The sequence below is a fragment of the Glandiceps talaboti genome, chromosome 18 (genome assembly GCF_964340395.1).
Source record: "Glandiceps talaboti chromosome 18, keGlaTala1.1, whole genome shotgun sequence".
NCBI lineage: Eukaryota > Metazoa > Hemichordata > Enteropneusta > Spengelidae > Glandiceps > Glandiceps talaboti.
In genome coordinates, this window is record NC_135566.1 from 4,664,281 (window position 1) to 4,685,221 (window position 20,941).

General features: G+C 36.3%; 1 protein-coding gene across 1 annotated transcript; it reads right to left on the reverse strand.

Annotated features, from left to right (window-relative positions):
* Positions 1-1,509: 1,509 nt before the first annotated feature.
* LOC144449000 (uncharacterized) lies at positions 1,510-19,618 on the reverse strand. Its single transcript, XM_078139397.1, has 35 exons — positions 19,504-19,618; positions 18,859-18,981; positions 18,445-18,558; positions 17,810-17,929; positions 17,586-17,705; positions 17,152-17,274; positions 16,838-16,960; positions 16,011-16,133; positions 15,673-15,795; positions 15,383-15,502; positions 14,512-14,634; positions 14,172-14,285; positions 13,572-13,688; positions 13,353-13,472; positions 12,944-13,066; positions 12,598-12,720; positions 12,236-12,361; positions 11,462-11,569; positions 10,615-10,734; positions 10,159-10,281; positions 9,818-9,931; positions 9,286-9,405; positions 9,066-9,185; positions 8,602-8,724; positions 8,070-8,192; positions 7,714-7,842; positions 7,014-7,142; positions 6,519-6,641; positions 5,811-5,936; positions 5,163-5,285; positions 4,559-4,681; positions 3,860-3,991; positions 3,195-3,308; positions 2,440-2,553; positions 1,510-2,278 (listed from the first exon to the last, which is right to left on the reverse strand). Exons 7-35 carry the CDS (start codon positions 16,890-16,892, stop codon positions 2,193-2,195), a joined length of 3,417 nt encoding a protein of 1,138 aa, XP_077995523.1. The 5' UTR covers positions 16,893-16,960; positions 17,152-17,274; positions 17,586-17,705; positions 17,810-17,929; positions 18,445-18,558; positions 18,859-18,981; positions 19,504-19,618; the 3' UTR covers positions 1,510-2,192.
* Between the last annotated feature and the right edge of the window lie 1,323 nt (positions 19,619-20,941).

Here is a 20,941-nt window from a genome sequence, read left to right on the forward strand (position 1 = left end):
AATAAACAATTATCACGCATGTTTTTAGTAATTAGTTTTAATTTGTGTTGTTAGTGTGTCCTTGTATTTACATATCAGAGAGATGTGATGTCTTGTGACAAAAATGTCAAACGTCCTTGTTAGAGGGACCCTGTGTATTTGTTTCTGATTACTCTTTCATCGCAACTATGAGTTGGTTGGTCGGTTGATTTTAAAAAAAGTTTTAAAAATCACCTTCTTCATGTTTATTTGCCTCTCCTTTTCCTACTGTCTATCTTCTTTTTATTGGATTCCTTCCTCTGCTTCTCTACACAATTGGCATGTTTTCAGCTCAACTTTAATCGACGTATTTGAAAAACTTCCGTCATGAAAGAAATGCTCTGTTCGTGAACCGCCATGACTGTAGATGATGTCGACAGTCCTGACACTTGCTCATTCTTGCCAGAGAGGGTACCGTTTCAAAAAATAGGCGGGCGAAAAAAATGACGTTGGAGCCAGAAAATTTTGGTCAGTCTGATAATTAGAAACAGAAAAAATAGGACCACCCTTACCATTATAATGGTCATGAAAAAAAGTGTGGTTGAGAGGTGAACTGCTAATCTAATTAAATTCATGCTATATTCCAATAGTGTGAAAAACAAAAGAATGCATATTTTTACCATCTAATACACTTCGTTCTCCTGCTAATATCAGCACATTAAAATCCGACTGGCACTTAGATGTAAACTGATGATGCTATCATTTCTTCAAATATCATATCACTCACATAGTCCATTGCGAAATAACGATACTGACCTTTTGACGACGTGACAATTCATTCCCTTTCAAAAATTTGCCACTACCAGATTTTAGCATCTTGACAACTTGGTACTAAAATGGCCGACGCACAAATATATTGTTGTCAGTCGGGGGGGGGGGGGGGTTACGTATGCGCAACGGAATTCGGCGTACTTAACCTGAAGGGCGCCGTCATTATTGTAGACACGGGGGGGGGATCGACAAATAGTCATCAAAAATGTAAGTACGCCATCCTGCCTTGCTCACAAAAGTTTAGTCAAAAGTGAGTGCATCCCTCTCCCCGCCGAAACTCTCACATTTGTGATTAGACTTGGCATTCACTATCATGCTGCCATCAACGTCAAGAATCTGCCAATCCTTCCTACTGTGTATGTAATCCATCACATATTAACAGGTACTTCATTCAACTGGTTACTTCCTTATATGGACAGGGAATACGTTATTGTCTTCTGTATTCGTGTCATTAGCACTCGCAAGATCCACCAAGATCTTCCTTGTAAAATAGTGAACTCACATAGGCTATCAGTGTAAAACAATGGGATTTGGGGGTTTTTTTGTTTGTTATATATATTTATTTATTTTTAGTTCAGAAGAAGGAGAAGGGATAAACAAAACTTAATAGTCTATTATTTTTGGCCAAAATTGACTTTTTATTACTAAATGAAGAGACATCTAAATTGAATATAGACATCCTATGTAAAAGAAAAAAGAGAAATGTTTCTACACTCGGCAAAATATTGAATTCATGGTTACTGTTTACTAATTAGAAATTTTAGATAAAAAATTATGTGTGTAAATATTTCTGTTAGATATGGGTTGGAGAAATGTCATAACCTTTGTAAACTTTCAAATCTCACTCAAAAATTGTTTTTCTTTCTCTTAAATTTGATTATTAATTGCGTAGGATTCTTTCCTCGTTCTCTTACATATATGTAATAACTATTTTACCACCCCCCTCGAAAAAGTGTATGTAAATAAGTGTGTTTAAGCCAGGGCCAACATACAGAAAGTTCAACGGCATCAATTTGAGGGCGCTGTTACAACTGATAATGTAGTTAACGAACCAGTAACAAACAAACTCGATTGGTTACTACGTCGGTTGTAACAGGTGTCATGTCTGAAATTTACAGGTGTTCAAAGGTGTATAAATAAAGTCATTGCATGGTTCCCAACTTTGTGTTATATTAATCTACAATTATAAGTATTATTCCTAGCAATTTATAGTACTGTATTTCTGATTTGCTTATGTTATATAAATGAATCGAATCAGATATGTCTTACAAAAATAGTATGATAATATCAAAAGTGTTAAAAAATCAACGTAAATACAAATCTGAAAGAATTCCTGATCCAAATACTTTGATTTTTTGTCGATAATTAATTACTATATAATTTCAATATCCAGTACACCAAAACTAAAGAAATCTAAAAAGTTGAAACAAAAAGCTAAGAAGCAGAACTGTTACTGTAGCAACTGGACGGCTGCTGTCTGCAATGAGATCTGAAAGATAAAAAAAAATATCAAATAGAATAAATAAAGTCTTAATGATATTCATAACATTAAATACTATGCCATGCACAAGCCAAGTTATTGTTTTTGAACATAAAATATGGATTATATACCCTGGATATATGGATTATAAAACCAGTTTTTTTACTCACATTCTCCACAAAACTGGCCTTCATATCCATTTCTACATACACAGACTTCCGCATCCTGAACCACGATACATATGGCACCATTTAGACATGGACCAGGGTTACAAAGATCTAGCTCTACAAAGAACAAAATTATGACATAGACTTTTAATAACACTGCTTGCATTGTCACTGTAACTTTTCTTTACAGTGGCAGCAGGCGTCCAATCCATACACGCCGGCCTAGGGTTCCCTTACTACGAAAACCTAGCCAGTAACTAAGGACGCCCAAAGAAAATTAAATAGAAATACTGACTGACGTCATTCAAATAAGCCAAATTAAATGCAGTTATTGGAACTCTGGGTGGGTAAGTGTACAACAGGCTTGTCAACAAATATGAATTGCTACATCCAGATATTGATACTTGTAGAAATATTACGAAATAAGGTTAAAACAGTGTCAGTGACAGATGGGAATCTGGACAAAATGTATTAAAATTAGACTGATCCACCCGGGTAAGAGTCCAATGGCCCCACAACAAACATTAACAATCTAGCTAGGAGCTAGGGTAATAGTTCCACTCTCGTCTCTATGTTGGCGTACGGCGATATTGGGATTGAAATCTATTATTTTAATCGTATGTTGACTCACAGACAAATCTGTGGTTGATTGTGTGTCGTGAGTATTAAACTTATACCTCATGACATATTACCCCAACAGGAATTAACATTTCCTTTAGAAAAAATACCGAGTTTATTGAACTGCCATATATACATACTCTGTTGACAATTTTCACCGATCCAACCGTCTGGACATACGCATATGGGTCCTGTTGGCGTTTTACGACAGCTACCTCGTTCGCAGGGACCACCAGCTTCACACATATTTAGGTCTATGTAACGAGACATGATGGTTGCAGGTATCAATTCAAGTAGTAAAATATAGCTTTGTTTGAACATTTCTTAATTCTCTAAGAAACCAATGTTAAATTGATGACTTTGCAATGAAAGTAAACAATGTAATAACACATTTCCAAGGCAATTTAGCACGCTGAGACATTTGTAAACGTAAACGCCATCTTTGAGTTTTTGCAAAGTTAGAACATCTTGAATTTGGAATAATTTTACATAGGAAATGTCACATTTCCCTTTTTTCTTGTCATTTGTTATGGAACGTATTGGTACTAATAAACGTCACTGGTAGGTGTAAACAAATTGTCTGGCAGAGCTATTGGAATAAATTGGGGGAAAGGATGATCGTAATGCTGCGATTTTGTGCAATCCTTGTGGCCCCACTCGATAACACAACACTAAATTCGAAAACATGAGAATGAAACCCTGGCCTTTAGGTACAATGGCACAAGATCATTGCAATAAAACATTGTTAGAGAAAATCGTTTTAAGAAATTCAAGTTTTCAATTGAAATGACGTTGACAATCTTACCCATTCCACAGTTGACACCATCGAAGCCTTTTGGACAGGTGCACACATAACCCGGTTCGATGTTTTCATTCAGGAAACATATGCCTCCATTTTCACAGAGGTGTTTATAGATCTCTGGACAGGTTGTAGATTCTTGAAAAAATAAATAACTTGATTGTGATGAAGTATACATGGAGCTTTTACTTAGGCATTTTACAAGTGACACACAAACCGATTACGGTTTATGGATACAATGAGATTATTTTCCCTTTACATTTACTGTTATAAAGTTAGATACTTAATTTATGGTAATTACATGCTACATACAATCCTCGTGACTAGATACATAGCAGCAATTCTTTTACTCAAAGAGCTGTCACCGCATTATTCCACATGAAGTTATGAATGCTATTACTAAGAAATTAGAAAAAAACAACCCCCAGACCCACACACACATCAAAAAACAAAACCCCAGACAAACACACAGACACACACACACCCACAGAACAGACAGACAGACAGACAGACAGACAGACAGACAGACAGACAGACAGACAGACACGCAGGGTACACTTACGGTACATAAATATCGATCATTGTCAACGTTAGCTATATCAATACAAATTTGTTAGACAATTGAAAAAACAGCTTACACGTCTACCATGCATAGTGGCCTATATATTAACTTAAAAGGAAATGAATAAATGAAACCACGTTTACCACGTTCACAGTTTATGCCTTCATATCCCTGCTTACAGGAACATACATATCCATTCTCTGCATCAGTATCACCTGTGCACATACCACCATTTTGGCATGGCTGTCCGAGCTCACATGGATTAACTGGAGATGTGCAAAAATTGTTATTTGTGAGCAATCATGTTTGGTTGGCCTTAAACAATTTAGTCATACCTTTCATGAAGTTCAACGTCACACAATAGAAACATGGCATTCATTGTTGATGTCACCTGTTACGCTGGTTTATGATGAATCAAGTCCATACTACGTCAACCTGAACATTCCCCGCCAGTTTGACATGGCAGACTATAACTGAGATGATTGTCATTCAAACCAACTTTTTTACGCAATTACGGTGAATTTGTATCTTAAAAAGGACAGGAATAGTTATATCAATTATTGTACGGTACGGTGGACAATTTAGAAATGTAGTTTTTGAATCTTCAGAGCTAACAGTTTTGCTTGGAAAACGCAAATTTTGAAATGAAGTCACGCTCTGGTTTATATTATAATAAATCAAACATGGATGGATGGATGGATGGATGGATGGATGGATGGAAGAATGGATGGATGAAGAGAAACCTACCTGTGTCACAAGTTTTCCCGGTATATCCTTGTATGCAATAGCACACGAAGCCGCCAGGCTGACTTCGATCAAGAGAACAAGTACCGTCATTTTGACAGGGGCTATTGATAACACACGTGTTTGCTGTGGATTTGAATATTGGACATTGTTAATGATCGTTGATCTTAGGCGATGCATACTTCTAATTTGCATAATTTGCCATTTCTGTACGGAGTTCGATTTCATTGTAAATTCAGACATCTTTATAACCAAATCATTTACACATCATTTGCAACAAAAAATTCATTTTTTAAAAAGATAACTGGTTCTCAATTCTATAAATAACTAAATGGAATAGACGAGAGACTAGAAATATAAGATGTCATGTATTGGCCATTCAGCAGACAAAAGTTCACTGTGTGCTTGCAGTGATAGCTTAAATCAAAATATTAGCATGTATGGAATGGGTAACCTGACACTTTCATGGAAATGACAGTGAGGACTGTACATCGATGAATGTATTCAATGACGAGATAAGTCACAGAAACTATCGATTGACTGCTGGTACCTCTGTCTATCTGTGATGGATGGACTGGGAATTACTAGAGCTTGTAGTGTAGCCCACTCGATTTTGTGTCACACCTAAATCAAACAGTAACTATTACGTACCTTGTTCACAATTCTGACCAGTGTATCCCCGTGTACATGCACATCTGTAGCCTGCAGCTATGCTAGAATCAGGATAACAGTTTCCACCATTTTGACATGGAAAACTTGGGATGATGCAGGAATTTACTGAAAATGAAATAGTTATTGAAAGGATGCTGAAAGTTCTTCAGACAACATAACCACTGTATACGTATTTTTCTCGAACTCTCATAGAGTACAATATTATTATTTTCCCCATTTTCAGTTCAGTGCAGCTTTTACGGAAAATGGGAAAATATCACGTTTCTAGTATCAAATAGGACAATGCAGCCTCTAATATTTTGATAGTATTCAAAACAATATTCAAAGTATGTCGTACATATTTCCTATAAAAAGACTACTAAAGTTTAAATGTTACATTTTACCTTGAGCTGAACAATAGTCCCGTGTTAAAGAACTGGTTGAATTTCCTATGTGAACCGTCCCTGTGACAGGGATCGTGTTCTATATTTACTGTTGTTGATGGTGATTCAAGAAGATGGTTGGCTTGAAAAAGATATTGTACACAAAGATAGATTAAAGAGAAATTGTTTTGCAATGTAGTCTAAGTCTTTCTTAGAATCAATTCTTCGAATTATTATTTGATTGTACTTCGATGGTTATTCTATCGAATTTCAGAAGTTCTGTAAGATTGCTTGGAATCGAGCAAACCTCATATTTCTTACTTACCTTGATCACAGTTCTGGCCTAGGAATCCCTGATTACAGACACAGGTATATCCACTAGATTGAGACGGATCATAGGAGCATGTACCGCCATTTTTGCATGGTTGGTTGATGACACACTTGTTGACTGAAAATGTATGGAGAGGACAAGAATATTCAAAATGTGTAATTTTCATATTCATTGTTATCTCTTTATGAAATAGTGGATGGGGAACATACACATAGCCATGTAGTGTAGTTGAAATACAATGTTGTGAGTGGGCCACGAATGTGAGCAAGCCACCTTATGAAAATTCATCTATGTAGTCATAGTATTTACAATCGTATTTTTGTGTGGTAAAACTGCTTAAAGTGTGAGAAAGAATTATTTCAGAAGACGTCGGTGTATACAAATCGCTTGTCTCCAGTTTCGCAAGAAAGTATACAAATCAAAAGAGCCGCCTCGCTGCGACTCATTTCGCTATTTCTGAGATTTTTTTGAGAGGAAAGTGATTTGTACCTTGTTCGCAGTTTTGACCAGTAAATTCTTCACTGCATGCACATCGATATCCAGTCGTCCGACTGATGTCTGGTGAGCAAGTCCCACCATTCTGACATGGGCCAGGAACCGTTATCACACATGGATTCACTGAAATATAAACAAGATATGTCAAACATTTACAAATATGTCTTGTACATATGGGTATATGGCTTTCGAACAACTGCCACGGAATTCAATATTTTCAAACAGGATACTTTAAATGTTTCTTGACAATTCAATAATCTTGTGAAAATTTGTCTCAGGAATTAAAAAAATACTTCTCTAGTTATTATACGATAATATATGACTGTGTATCAACCCATCACCCCTTACCATTTTTTCATGAAAATTCTGGATATGACTAGCACAAATTGTTTTGAATAGATGATGAATAGTCCCTGTCACAGTGTTATCTATTAGCCATGACTTACTGAATTACATGAAGCTTATTGTGTATGAGTAGAAATTCTGTATTTCAAATGATTTGATGGGAGAGCTTTTTACAGTAATGCATGCAAGTACTTATAAGTTTTCCGTTAATGTGACTCCAGATAACCATGAAGGTCATTCTTGCCCACCCGGCATAGTTGTTCCCCATATATGGGATATTTTCAAATCTGTAGTTATAGCTTCGAGTTACGGAAACGTTGCCCTGTAACACTATAAATATATGCTGTACCTTGTTCACAGTTTTGTCCCTGGAATCCTTGGTAACACGAACACCTATAACCAGAGGCTTGGCTAGAGTCACGATTGCACGTCCCTCCATTTTGACAGGGTTGAGGTTGGACTATAAGGCATGGATTAGCTGTGAAGTAGGAGATTGATACATTAATTTACACTAAAAAGGTTTACATGTGTCTAATTGGGAATTACACATCGTCGTCTTGAAGTAGAGCTAGGAGAAAGCAGGTAACAGTCAAATATGTAGAATAGTTGAACAACTTCTCAAGATGTTACTAGTATTTGAATTCATTTGAATCCCCAAATTTCGTTTTATAAGCTCATGGAACAAAATATTCCTTTTTTACATACCCTGCTCACAGTTTTGACCAGTAAATCCTTGGGAACAGGTACATCGATATCCTGTAGTTTGACTAGAATCTGGATAGCAGGTTCCGCCATTTTGACAAGGATTAGTGGCGAGGCATGGGTTTGCTGTATGGGTGAATGAAACAAATGGTGTCACTTTAACTTTAGCTCTTACTGTCCAGGTCCTTTTTTTATAAGCAGAGCCAACACCATTAGGCGTTGGTGGAGTGTCATGGAATCGACAAGATACGAGCCATGTTAACTTTAAATCTAGTGAACACATCCAAGCATGCAATTGGGCATTGAGTAGTCGATGGCAATCGTCCAGGTTAAACGTTTGAGGGCAACTCTGAAATAAATATTTCAAGGGGAGAGATGAATTGTAGTTAAATTGAAACTTCTTGATTAGGCAAGATGGGTTCCAAGAAGTGCGGGTATCTTTATAGATTTGGTGCATTATATTCAGTTCATAATAAGTGATGAAAATGCTTCATCTGTTTTGATTCGCTTTTACAAGTTTGTTATATATATATACCTTCTGCACAGTTTTGCCCGGTATATCCTTCAGAACAGGAACAAATGTAACCACTGGGTTGTTGGGAATCACGTGAACAAGTTCCGCCATTTTGACATAGTTGAGTCAGAAGACACGGGTTTACTGCGAAGAGAAAACAACAATACATACATGGAGCTATCGTATTTCGCGTGAATTGATAGGTCTAAATAAGATGTTCGTCGTTAATAGTTTGGTCAACTGATAGACTGCAACTGTCAATGAGTCAGAAAGGTTACCCGTACATTTGACTGTTTATCATGTCACTGTTAGAAACCGAAGGGGCATAGCGTTCGTGACGTCATGTCCTTGGATGTCTCATGTTGTCATAAACATTACACTCATTTGTCACAAACTGAAATCAACATTTTACGATTGATAATTTCCTTGTTCAAACAGTAGTGACCATTCTAGCCAGTGTGTTAAGAATGCTTATAAAACCTTACCCTCCACACAGTTACTTCCAATAAATCCAAGGGCACACGAACAAACATATCCGCGCGATTGTGATTGGTCTCGCAAACATGTCCCGCCATTTTGACAAGGATGTGTGAAGCATGGATCGACTAAAATACAAACAACAAACGGAAGATTTAAGACTTCTTGAAAATTAAGTTCATCCAAAATAAAAATTAGCAACCGACTACAGAATTGTAGAAACCTCACCTGCATCACAAATGTCTCCTATAAACCACTGCAAGCATGCACACCGGTAGCCTCTAGGAAGAGCGATATCAGTGGTGCAAGTTCCTCCATTTTCGCAAGGTTGGCTGCGACAGGGGTTGTCTGTAAATATAAAATTAACATTAAGGTCCAGGGTAATAATGAAACTATAGTCATCAAAGTGAACGTTTCCAATGAAATTATAGATAACAGCGACAATATGAAAAAACAACCAGTCGGTCAGTCCACAAGTCAAGGGGCAGCTAAGACGGTTACACACATCCAATTTTCTATTAATGGCAAGACGTCTGTCGCGTAGTATACATCAACAAGTGTTTTCTAAACACATCACCTGGTGCATCAGTACCATAATCTGAATTCCCATATAAACCAACAAACGTACGCACGTCGACAGTTTGGTTCAAGTAATATGCATACAGTACCTAATTTAACAACTATCATATGTCATGAGCATTATAAAATCAATGTCGTACTTTTTCGTACATATCACATGAGTTGGCCGTTTCGTACTTACAGTTTTCACATAGATCTCCTTCGTAAGGTCCATTACATGCACATATTTCATAACCTCCTGATATGACACACTGCCCGCCATTTAGGCAAAGGTTTGTGGTACATAGTTCTTCACCTATTGTAACGGGACAAGAAAATGTCACTACCGAAATATAATAACTATCGTCAAGGAGTTGGTAAATCAGTTTGTATCAGATATCTTATAGGGGTAATTTTCATGCCACATACATCTACATGGAAATAGTTACAGCAAGCAACGAAGCAGCGTTTGTCATTTTCAGTATACTCGTATATCTATCTGACAAAAGTACAGTAGGACAACTACAAGTCCATAGTACCTACCTTGTTCACAATTTGTACCAGTGAAGCCTTGAACACATGAACAGGTATACTGCACCAGTGGATTTTGAACATGACTTTGACAGGTTCCTCCATTCTGACATGGGTGACTGAAGCAGGCATCGACTGTGAGCAAATTGCAGTATGATGTTATAGGGCATGCCCGTGGGGTGTGGGTGTGTGTATGTGTGCAGTCTGTTTGTCTGTCTTTCTGTGTCCAAAACCATTATGTAACTTGTCCAGATGTGCGGATAACCACATACTTGGTGACCGTGATTCTTGATCATTTTTAAAATTCAAATGCGAAAGTTTGCGTGTGAGAGGATAGTGTGGGTAGTGTGTAGGCTTTATCAAATTGTACTGAAAGTACAAACCCACTGTTTACATGTCAAAGTAATGCATTAAATATATACCCTACATACAGATACGATTTTACTTTTAACGAACTGTGAAACTGACCTTGGTCACAAGTGTCCCCAGTAAACCATTGTAAACATGTACATGTATATCCAATTTGAACGCTGGTTTCTTGGTGACACGATCCACCATTTTTACATGGTAGAGTACGACATGGGTTATCTGGAGAGAGAAAAAAACGACCATGATATTGATATATATGTCGTGATATAAGTTGGAACGGTACAGATTGCATGGCAAGTGCCAGACATGATTCAATCTCGGGCCACTACAACTTAACCCAGGTTTGTTTTGTCTTCACAACATCATTGACTCAACTGCCCATTCCTCCCTCTGAAAACACGACTCGGTATTATGGCAATTGCGCGAATGTACCTACAATATTATTTCACTAAAATGTTAACCAATCAAGGTAACCAGACACACCTCTTTCAACACCAGAAACTTTGGCTTTACCTCAGACAACAAACACAATTTCTTATATTAGGCATTATACAAAACAGTGTCCTCGGTAAACAAAACATGTATTACGTTGTCGGAGAAAACATTCATATTTTGAATTATAATTTGAACGACAAAACCCATAAAGGCAAAGGGGGCTATAAAACAACAATAATCATTGAAACATCTGTGAGTTCATTTTATGTATGTATGTATGTATGTATGTATGTATGTATGTATGTATGTATGTATGTATGTATGTATGTAATATGTATGTATGTATGTCTAGATATAAAAATTGTGGAAATCCCCAACGCAACCACACCCTCTTTTTGCCAGCCCTGTTACCATGTCTGAAGCCTGTGGACCTCCACCATCTTCGTTAATTTGTCTTTTGGTCACGTTATTTTGTTTGTGCAAATAGTAAGTTACTTCATTTGGTACTTACAGTTTTCACAGCGTAAACCTTCATACGGCCCCTGGCATATGCAGGTAGGTACGCCACCTGATACGTCACAGCCACCATTATTTTGACATGGATTGGGATTACAAAGACCTTCATAACGAAAATGGCTTGTGTTAATGACACAGGAAAGATCTTAAAAGTTTACCAGTTTTGACAAAACTGAAACTTTCCTTCCGTTTGTTTTAGAAACCTCATCTTGCACAAATAATGATGTGCACAAATGTTAAACCTGAACATAACCATTTAATCAACCTCAGATGTATCTTTGTAATTTTTTTAACATACAGTTCGCAATTTGGATATGTACGAAATGATCAACAGCCAAATGAAATTACTAGTATAACACCTTGCCAGAGACTGTACAAAGACAGAAATTACTAGTATAACACCTTGCCAGAGACTGTACAAAGACAGAAATTACTAGTATAACACCTTGCCAGAGACTGTACAAAGACAGAACTAAGACAGGGGATGTACATATAAATCATAACTATTTATTTCGAAATTAAGATGATTCGTCATTAACCAAAGCTTCGAGTGATGTTTTTGGACACCAATCGTTCATTACACTCCATTTCCTGTAGTATCCTTACACGATAATGATAAAACCAAAATATGCATGTTGATATAGTGAATAGTGCAATTCTGAAAAAAAACTTCACATTGAAGATCTATAACAAAAACAGCCAGTGTATTTATAAGTTTTTTATCTTTACATTCTGTAAACAAAAAACAAAAGTTTTCATTTGCACATACCTTGGTCACAGTTTTGACCGGTAAATCCTTGGGAACAGGAACATCGATATCCTGTAGTTTGACTAGAATCTTGATAGCAAGTTCCTCCATTTTGACAAGGAGGATTAGAGATGAGACACGGGTTTACTGGAATGAATTGTATAAAGTAATAAACCAAAACGATTTCATCTTATATACAAGTTTCGTTATTTATTAAAATATGTCTTTTTGAACTCATTTCTATTGACATTACCTAGTTCGTATCATAATAATGTTGAATTCAAACGATTCGTCAACTCCTTATACATAATTTGCACAGGACGGCTTGGGTTTATATAATGCATGTTATATCACCATTGAGCATGGTATACATTGTTACATACCTTGGTCACAGTTTTGACCGAAAAATCCCTGAGAACAGGTACATCGATATCCTCCTGTTTGACTAGAATCTGGATAGCAGGTTCCTCCATTTAAGCATGGATTAGAGATGAGGCATGGGTTTACTGTAAGAAGGAATGAGATTAATCTTAATATCAGATATTAATTTTCTCATCGCCAGATCTCAATTCACAAACAAATATGTTCTCTCCCTTTTCATATTACTAATACAATTGCTCACTTATTCACCTAAGAATGCCTGGCTATTTATTTCATCTAAACAATCACCAATATAGACCCTAGGTTTGCATTTATGGAATTTAACAAGTTACTTTATACTATCCGTACCTTCTGCACAGTTTTGACCAGTGAAACCAAGAGGACAAGTACATCTGTAACCACCAGGTTGTTGGGAGTCAAGTGAACATGTTCCGCTATTTTGACATGGCTGCGCCGTGAGACATGTGTGTACTGCAACGATAAATGCATGGTGTGGCATTTAGTTTTTACCCTTCAAATAAGTGTGTGTTGTTGGTGTGTAACCTTGAATCAGGAAAATCTAACAAGTTGATGATAGATTTGAAGTCACAGGACATTGTCACTTGTAATTCACCTGTCGTTTGTAACAAATGTCTTTGTACTTGAGGTAGTGATGTGAAATTTATGATGGTAGATGTATCATTCATCTTCATTCGTGTCTAAAATCTAATGACATTGTTTGTCTCTGTTACAACTTTGGTATCAATTAACCACCTACCATCTTCGCAGTCACTTCCAATGAATCCTACAACGCACGAACAAACATACCCTCGCGCTTGGGTCTGGTCTCGTCGACATGTGCCGCCATTTTGACAAGGCTGTGTGAAACATTGATTAACTAGAAACGAAATGGAGAATTTTGAATACTTTAATTTAGAAAAATGTTTTTGAACGTATATGAAAAATGTAATAACTGAATTAGAGAGTGAATACTCACCTTCCTCACAATTGTCTCCTGTGTACCACATTAAGCATGTACAACTATATCCACTGGTGGTAGTATCAGTCCTACAAGTTCCGCCATTTGTGCAAGGTTTGCTGCTGCATGGGTTGTCTGTAAAACAATTACATTTTGTGAACATACAACTATAAAGACTAGATAATCAAAGACGAGGCTGACAGAGCATGATTTCAAAATGTGCTCTTGTGACGCCGTTGATGTATAACTGTTCGCTAAAAGAGACAGATATATCGATAGACATACTACAACATTTTCAAAAGCGTCTCTCAGTCTGTGAAAGTCAACCTGATAAAATCATAAGCAATTGTTTCAATTACGAAAATCTCTATCTTAAAATAAAATGCATTCACATCGAATGTTTTCTGGTTCAAAGAATAAGAGAAAGACAACCCCAATGGGACTAACTAGATTCAAAGGGTTACCCCTCCATTGACCAATGTCATAAATTTTCACTAAATGTAAGTCAAACATAAATACGCTTATTTATCTTCACTTTGAGCTGCTGGAATTGTACTCAACTCATTGCTGCCAAATCATTCATGTTCAGCAACTCATCTATTTTATACTTATACTTACAATTTTCACATCGGTCTCCTTCATATGGCCCATTACATACACATATTTCGTTGCTGCCGGATATGATGCACTGTCCGCCATTTTGGCAAAGGTTTGTGGTACATTGTTGCTCACCTACAAGGATAATATAAATTATTCATGCCAGAAAGAATTAGAGTAGCCACGTGGTAGTGAATTAATGACAACGAGTGCTAGAATTACAGATAATTTTTTTATCTTCTGATTGCAAGTCTTTTTTCAAGTCACGAATGCATCAAACAACTCCCACGTTATCAAATTCACATACACGTTATAAGCCGACACATGCATGTATGCATGAGTAAATATTGGAATTACCTACCATGTTCACAATTTGTCCCAGTGAAGCCTTCAACACACGAACAAACATACGCTATTACCGGATCTTGATCATTGCTCTGACATGTTCCTCGGTTTAGACATGGCTGACTGAAGCAGGCATTTACTAAAAGGAAACATACGACATACAAATGTATTAGAGTTGGCATAGGTTTGACTGACTGACTGTCTGTCTGACTGTCTGTCCGTCTGCAGTTCTGAGTAATGTTTCCCCTTTTCAATTTGACAATCTCATGGGCCTGAATTGTATAACAAGAACTATATGTATTCATTTATTTATTCATAAATCCTGTATATGTATCTCTTTCTCTGTCTCAACCTCTTCATCCTTTTTCATATTTCAGCGATTGACAAATCAGTTTTGGAGAATGCTTGAGATATGGCATTCTATAATGGAGTGTGGTGCATGCAGATGAAGAGTATCAAACGATTTTAAATTTGGTCGATATGTAACAAATGTTGCGTCACAGATATAGATTCGATTCTACAGACAACAGACAGGGCATTCTAAAAAACAGGTCAGTTGCCTTGAATTTATAAGATTCAAATGAAATCAATTTCAATATCAGCTAAATCATTATTAAAAGAATTTTCAATGTTTTATCTGAAAAAGATGCCATACTGTTATTGTAAGCTTACTTCTCCAGTTGTTACAGAAAGTTGTATGTTTTCTTGCGATTCATGAAGAACCAATGGGGGCCTGTTGACTGGATAAATTGCATTTCCGATGTGTTGCATGGTTTCTATAAAATTTACTTGCATAGATTTAAAATACGTTGGATATAGTTCTGCATTTGAAACTATGACTATACTCGTCACGACTGAGAGATATTATACAGAGAACAGTTTCCTACCGACATCGCAAACATATCCAGTAAACCATTGCAAACATGAACACGTGTACCCAGTCTGTACAGAGCTGTCTCCTACACATGTTCCGCCATTTTGGCATGGTTTGGTACCACATGGGTTAGCTGAAATACAATGTGCGACAAAATAAAACAGTTCTACAAAAACTAGAATTGATCAGCGGTGGTGTAATTGTGTATATGACGAGGAGAAGAAGTGTGTGACTCGTATTCGATTGCTCTTCAGCTCGGAACTTGTTTGATACTTTTGCTACATAGTATTTATTGTCACATACTCTGTTCACAGTTTTGACCGGTAAATCCTTGGGTACAGGTACATCGATATCCTGTAGTCTGACTAGAATCTGGATAGCAGGTTCCTCCATTTTGACATGGACTAAAGATGAGGCATGGGTTTACTGAAAGTATCAAATGACAACAAGTTCACCTTACGTACACGTTTCATTATTGATGAAAATTCTGTCTTTTGATCTAATTTCTATTCACATTACCTAGTTCGTATCATAATAATATGTTAAATTCAAACTTCATCAACTTCTTATACATATTTTGCAGAAGCCACAACCATAATGCATTTCTATCATCCGAATGTATAGTGTTCATTTTTACATACCCTGTTCACAGTTTATACCAGCGAATCCTTGGGAACAGGAACATCGATATCCTGTAGTTTGACTAGAATCTGGATAGCAAGTTCCTCCATTTTGACATGGATCAGAGATGAGGCATGGGTTTACTGAAAGTATCAAATGATAACAAGTTCACCTTAAGTTATACGTACAGGTTTCATTATTGATGAAAATCTGTCTTTTTGCTCTAATTTCTATTCACACTACCTAGTTCATATCATAACAATGTTGAATTCAAACGATTCCTCAACTCCTTATACATATGTATTTATTGTCACATACTCTGTTCACAGTTTTGACCGGTAAATCCTTGGGTACAAGTACATCGATATCCTGTAGTCTGAGTAGAATCTGTGTAGCAGTTCCCTCCATTTTGGCATGGGTTAGTGATGAGACACGGGTTCTCTGTTTGAGCGAATGATATTAAGTTAAGCCACTGGTTTACTCTTTTATAATCAATATGGAATATATCCTTTGATGTTTTTCCAAGTTTGAATGATAGCGTTGTATTCAAGGGTTCCATCAACCCCTTACACACATTTTGTATAATTAGGACGAAGGTTTTGCATTATGTCACCCAATAAGCACTAGATTTATTTCCATATATATCCCTGTCACATCATCTATTTCATATGATAATTCTGTACGTTCAATCAAGAAAACATCATATGTTTTTTTCCCATTTTAATTGCCAAAATGGGGCGTGTATATAACTTCACTTTAGATGGATTGCAATAGTTACTGTCGCACGATAAACTATGTCGTTTCATAGCACGTCTTTCAAAAATGAGAAACCTTCATTTTCACATACCCTGGTCACAGTTTTGACCGGTAAATCCTTGAGTACATGTACATCGATATCCCATTATTTGACTAGAATCTGGATAGCAGGTTCCTCCATTATGGCATTCATTGGCGATTAGACATGGGTTTTCTGCATAAATGAAATCAATCAAACTGATAAACATGATTTTTTTTGTCATTCATCATCCAAATATAGACTAGTGCCTTCTATATGTTTCTACTTAACAAATAATTGTCTCTTCAAAAAGTGCTTCTTCCCTCAATAATTTCATATCCCATAATAAAAGAGCTCATTGTCTTTCGATTTATTATAACCTGTACCTTCTGCACAATTTTGTCCTGTGAAGCCGAGAGAACAAGTACAACGGTATCCACCGGGCTGCTGGGAGTCAGGTGAACAAGTTCCGCTATTTTGGCATGGCTGCGCTAAAAGACACGGGTTTACTGCAATAGATCCAACAGTTGCGTTTTAGTGTTCATTTTCCTTTAAATCGTTGTGTGTTTCAGACGAAATAGATAACATTATATGCGAGAAATAGTCCAACAATGAAGTCTTGAAAGAGTTACGTCATTTTGCTATCTTTAACATATTACTGGTAGACACAAGTAAAGTTAAATTCATCAGCTATATTGATATCTGCGCTAAATGGATAAGACGATTTTGAAGATAAAAAAACATCATTTTCTTCTTTTCAAACACTCAAGAAAACATTCCTGGTCCTTCATGTTTACAACAACACAAGTTATCTGCCTACCCTCTTCGCAGTAATTTCCACTGTATCCTAGAATGCACGAACATACATATCCGCGAGACTGAGACTGATCTTGTGTACACGTTCCGCCATTTTGACAAGGCCGTGTGAAGCATGGATCCACTAGAAAACACAGACAGAAACGATGATGAACGATTTATCTGTTAGATTTCTGAACATCTATTTACATTTGTACTTAATAGAGAAATACCTGAAGAATATCTCACCTTCCGCACATGTGTCTCCTGTAAACAAAATCAAGCATGTACAACGATATCCTCGGGTAAGAGTGAGATCAGTCGTGCAAGTTCCACCATTTGTGCATGGATGGCTGCCACATGGATTGTCTGTAGCACAAGTACATAATATGAACGAATTAGAATCACAGTATATGAACAGGAAAACACAGGCAGGCCAACAGGCAGACAGACAACGGCAGATAAATATATAGACAAGGCTGGCTGTACCTAGTATGACTAAGCTTTTACGAATCTGTTAAAAAATACAACGTCTCGAGGACAACAAAAAAAGAAAATTGCTGATTGACAAGTAAATACATAAAGGAACAACAAACAAACAAACAAACAAACAAACAAACAAACAAACAAAACAATCTCAAAACTGGAAAAATATAATTTGATTTAATTAATTGTCTACTTCAAGAAAATGATGATTGACACAATAGATTTGATTGACACAATAGATTTGATTGACACAATATATTTGATTGACACAATATATTTGATTGACACAATAGATTTCAGGTTGTACTTTGGAAGAAATATCAAAGTAATTGTCGACAGCACTGATTGCCTCGAAGGACACCTACACTTAAAATCGATAGCCTGCTATTTCTACTTACAAGTTTCACAAAGGTCTCCTTCATATGGTCCGTCACATACACAAATGTTGTCATTTCCTGATCTGACACACTGTCCACCATTTTGGCAAAAGTTTGTAGAACAAAATACCGCGCCTGCAGATTTGTTTTAAGATATATAGTTAATATAACGTAATTGTCGTAAATGTAAATGGATAAGTGATAGCCAAAGCTGTGTAACATCATAATATCAAATAATTGTTGAAGGGGTCATGGCAAATGTCCCTATCTGTTTTATGCAATGTCTGTCAAATCTTCTCGACTGTCATGTTTGTAAGACGCCGCCCTGACTGTATTTTCAAAATAACGCCATTCTTTGGATCCTTCTTAAATTGCTTTATATTTTATTAGCGAATCTAACTTTGACCTTTATACATGCATAAGGTTAATTTCTACCTTGTTCACAATTTGTTCCAGTGAATCCATCAATACACAAACACACATACGGTGTTGCTGGATTTGGGCTATTACTTTGGCACGTTCCTCCATTCTGGCATGGACGACTGAAGCAAGCATTCACTGAAAGGAAAGAAACACAACGTATACAGCCTTACACGTACTCAGTGATCTTACCTACACTGCGGTGTACATGTATACGTGCTTGTCTTTGTGATCGTTCCCAAACTACCTTGCACTATTTCCCATGATAATGGATTAAATAGTACAGAAAAGAGACAGCGATGTGCCAATTAACATATGTCGATATCTAAGGAATTACTTACAGATGGATGGTAAGATGCTAAGACAATTAATATCTGCATTAAGAAATGGATCAAAATTGTAGCACAGCTGTCTCTCATGTACTTGATCAGTCTGTACCAAACAGTTTGTAATTTTGATTTGCGAAAATAAATAGTGATTTGTCCGTGCTACATAATTAAATATCGGCTAGGCATAACATTTTTCGGTAATTTGACAAAATAGCACTAAATCAGGCTTAGATAGAAAACATGTTTATAGCTTAAGAAAGCATTGATCAGTATCCTACTAAAGATACATGTAAGTATCTGAACAGAATGATATTTATACTTTGACTCTAACCTTCCCCACAAGTATCACCAGTAAACCATTGTAAACATGAACACGTGTATCCTGTCTGTACGGTACTGTCTTGATGACATGTTCCGCCATTTTCACATGGTTGAACACCACATGGGTTATCTGAAATACAATGCACATATAATCAATATAAACCAGACTGTGTGTTATTGGAAACGTTTGAACTGCATTGGAAGATCTTTAACCAATACAAATAAAATGTTTACGAATTAATATGTATGAATTAATCACTGTAACAATGAATGTGACGTCAGAGTAATGACGTCAAGTTTACTCATATGAACATTAAGATAAAATTTGATAAACACAGTATGTTTCATTAAACACATGGCCTGCCATATGAAAGTGAAACGTGATCTTGAACGAACTATATTTCTGGAAGTCAGGTATATCTTGCTCAAAACCTCAGAATAATACTGATGGCATTTGCAAAAATGGTTACCGAAATAAATCTGTGACAATTTGCTTCTAACAGTTCTGCAACTGTAATACTACACAAGTCATAAGCCAACATATCCCTTTATGCCTTTCAGTGTTGTGGTTGTGAAGATTTCTAGTGAAACTAAATAATAAGTTTTCTTACCAACAATGTGCCACTGAAGCAGACATCCCTCGTGCACGAGAAAGTTCTAACTTCTAACGCATATCTACTGAACACTCTACAGCAAAGGTTACCATTTGATCCATTAAGTAGTACGGACGCATAACGGTAGGCAAAGCAGGGACAGCAACACTCAGTGATTATATTGTGAAGCGCTTTGTTGATGCATATTACTGGTTCTACAGTGAATATTTTATCCACATAATTTTGAGAGCACTGCGAGATATACGTTATACATGTTATAAGGACTTTCTTTGATTAACAATAGCAAATCACTTTGAATATGTGAATTTATTGCTGATGGTTTTAAAACGGTTATCATTTGTAAAGTCAGGCAGTTACGACAAGCCTTATATTTAACATTTTGTCGGTGCAAGAAAACGTTCCAATTTGTGAAAATTAGGAAGTGAGCAACGTATAGTTGGTCTATTCTATACGCATATGCACTTAGAGACTAATTGTTCACTTCATTACTTTATAATTGGGTTGCTTAGTGACAAGAAAGACTTCTACAAAGTGGAAGGTGCAAAATAGCATTATATAACTAATGGGTTTACATATAGTTATTCTGCAGTGCATTTATTTGTCTTGATCACTTTGGCCATTTAGACTAGGAACATTTGCAAACCTTCTTTGGCAATTGTTATAGGTAAGTAAGGATGTTATACTTATTAATGTCATTTTTGTATATATAACTTAATCAAATTATGAGGTTAGAAATAAAATATACAATCAAAATGTAACATGCAAATACTTAATAATTTGTTAACAATAGCATTAGTTAATGACAATGTTGATTATTGTTATTACATTGTTACG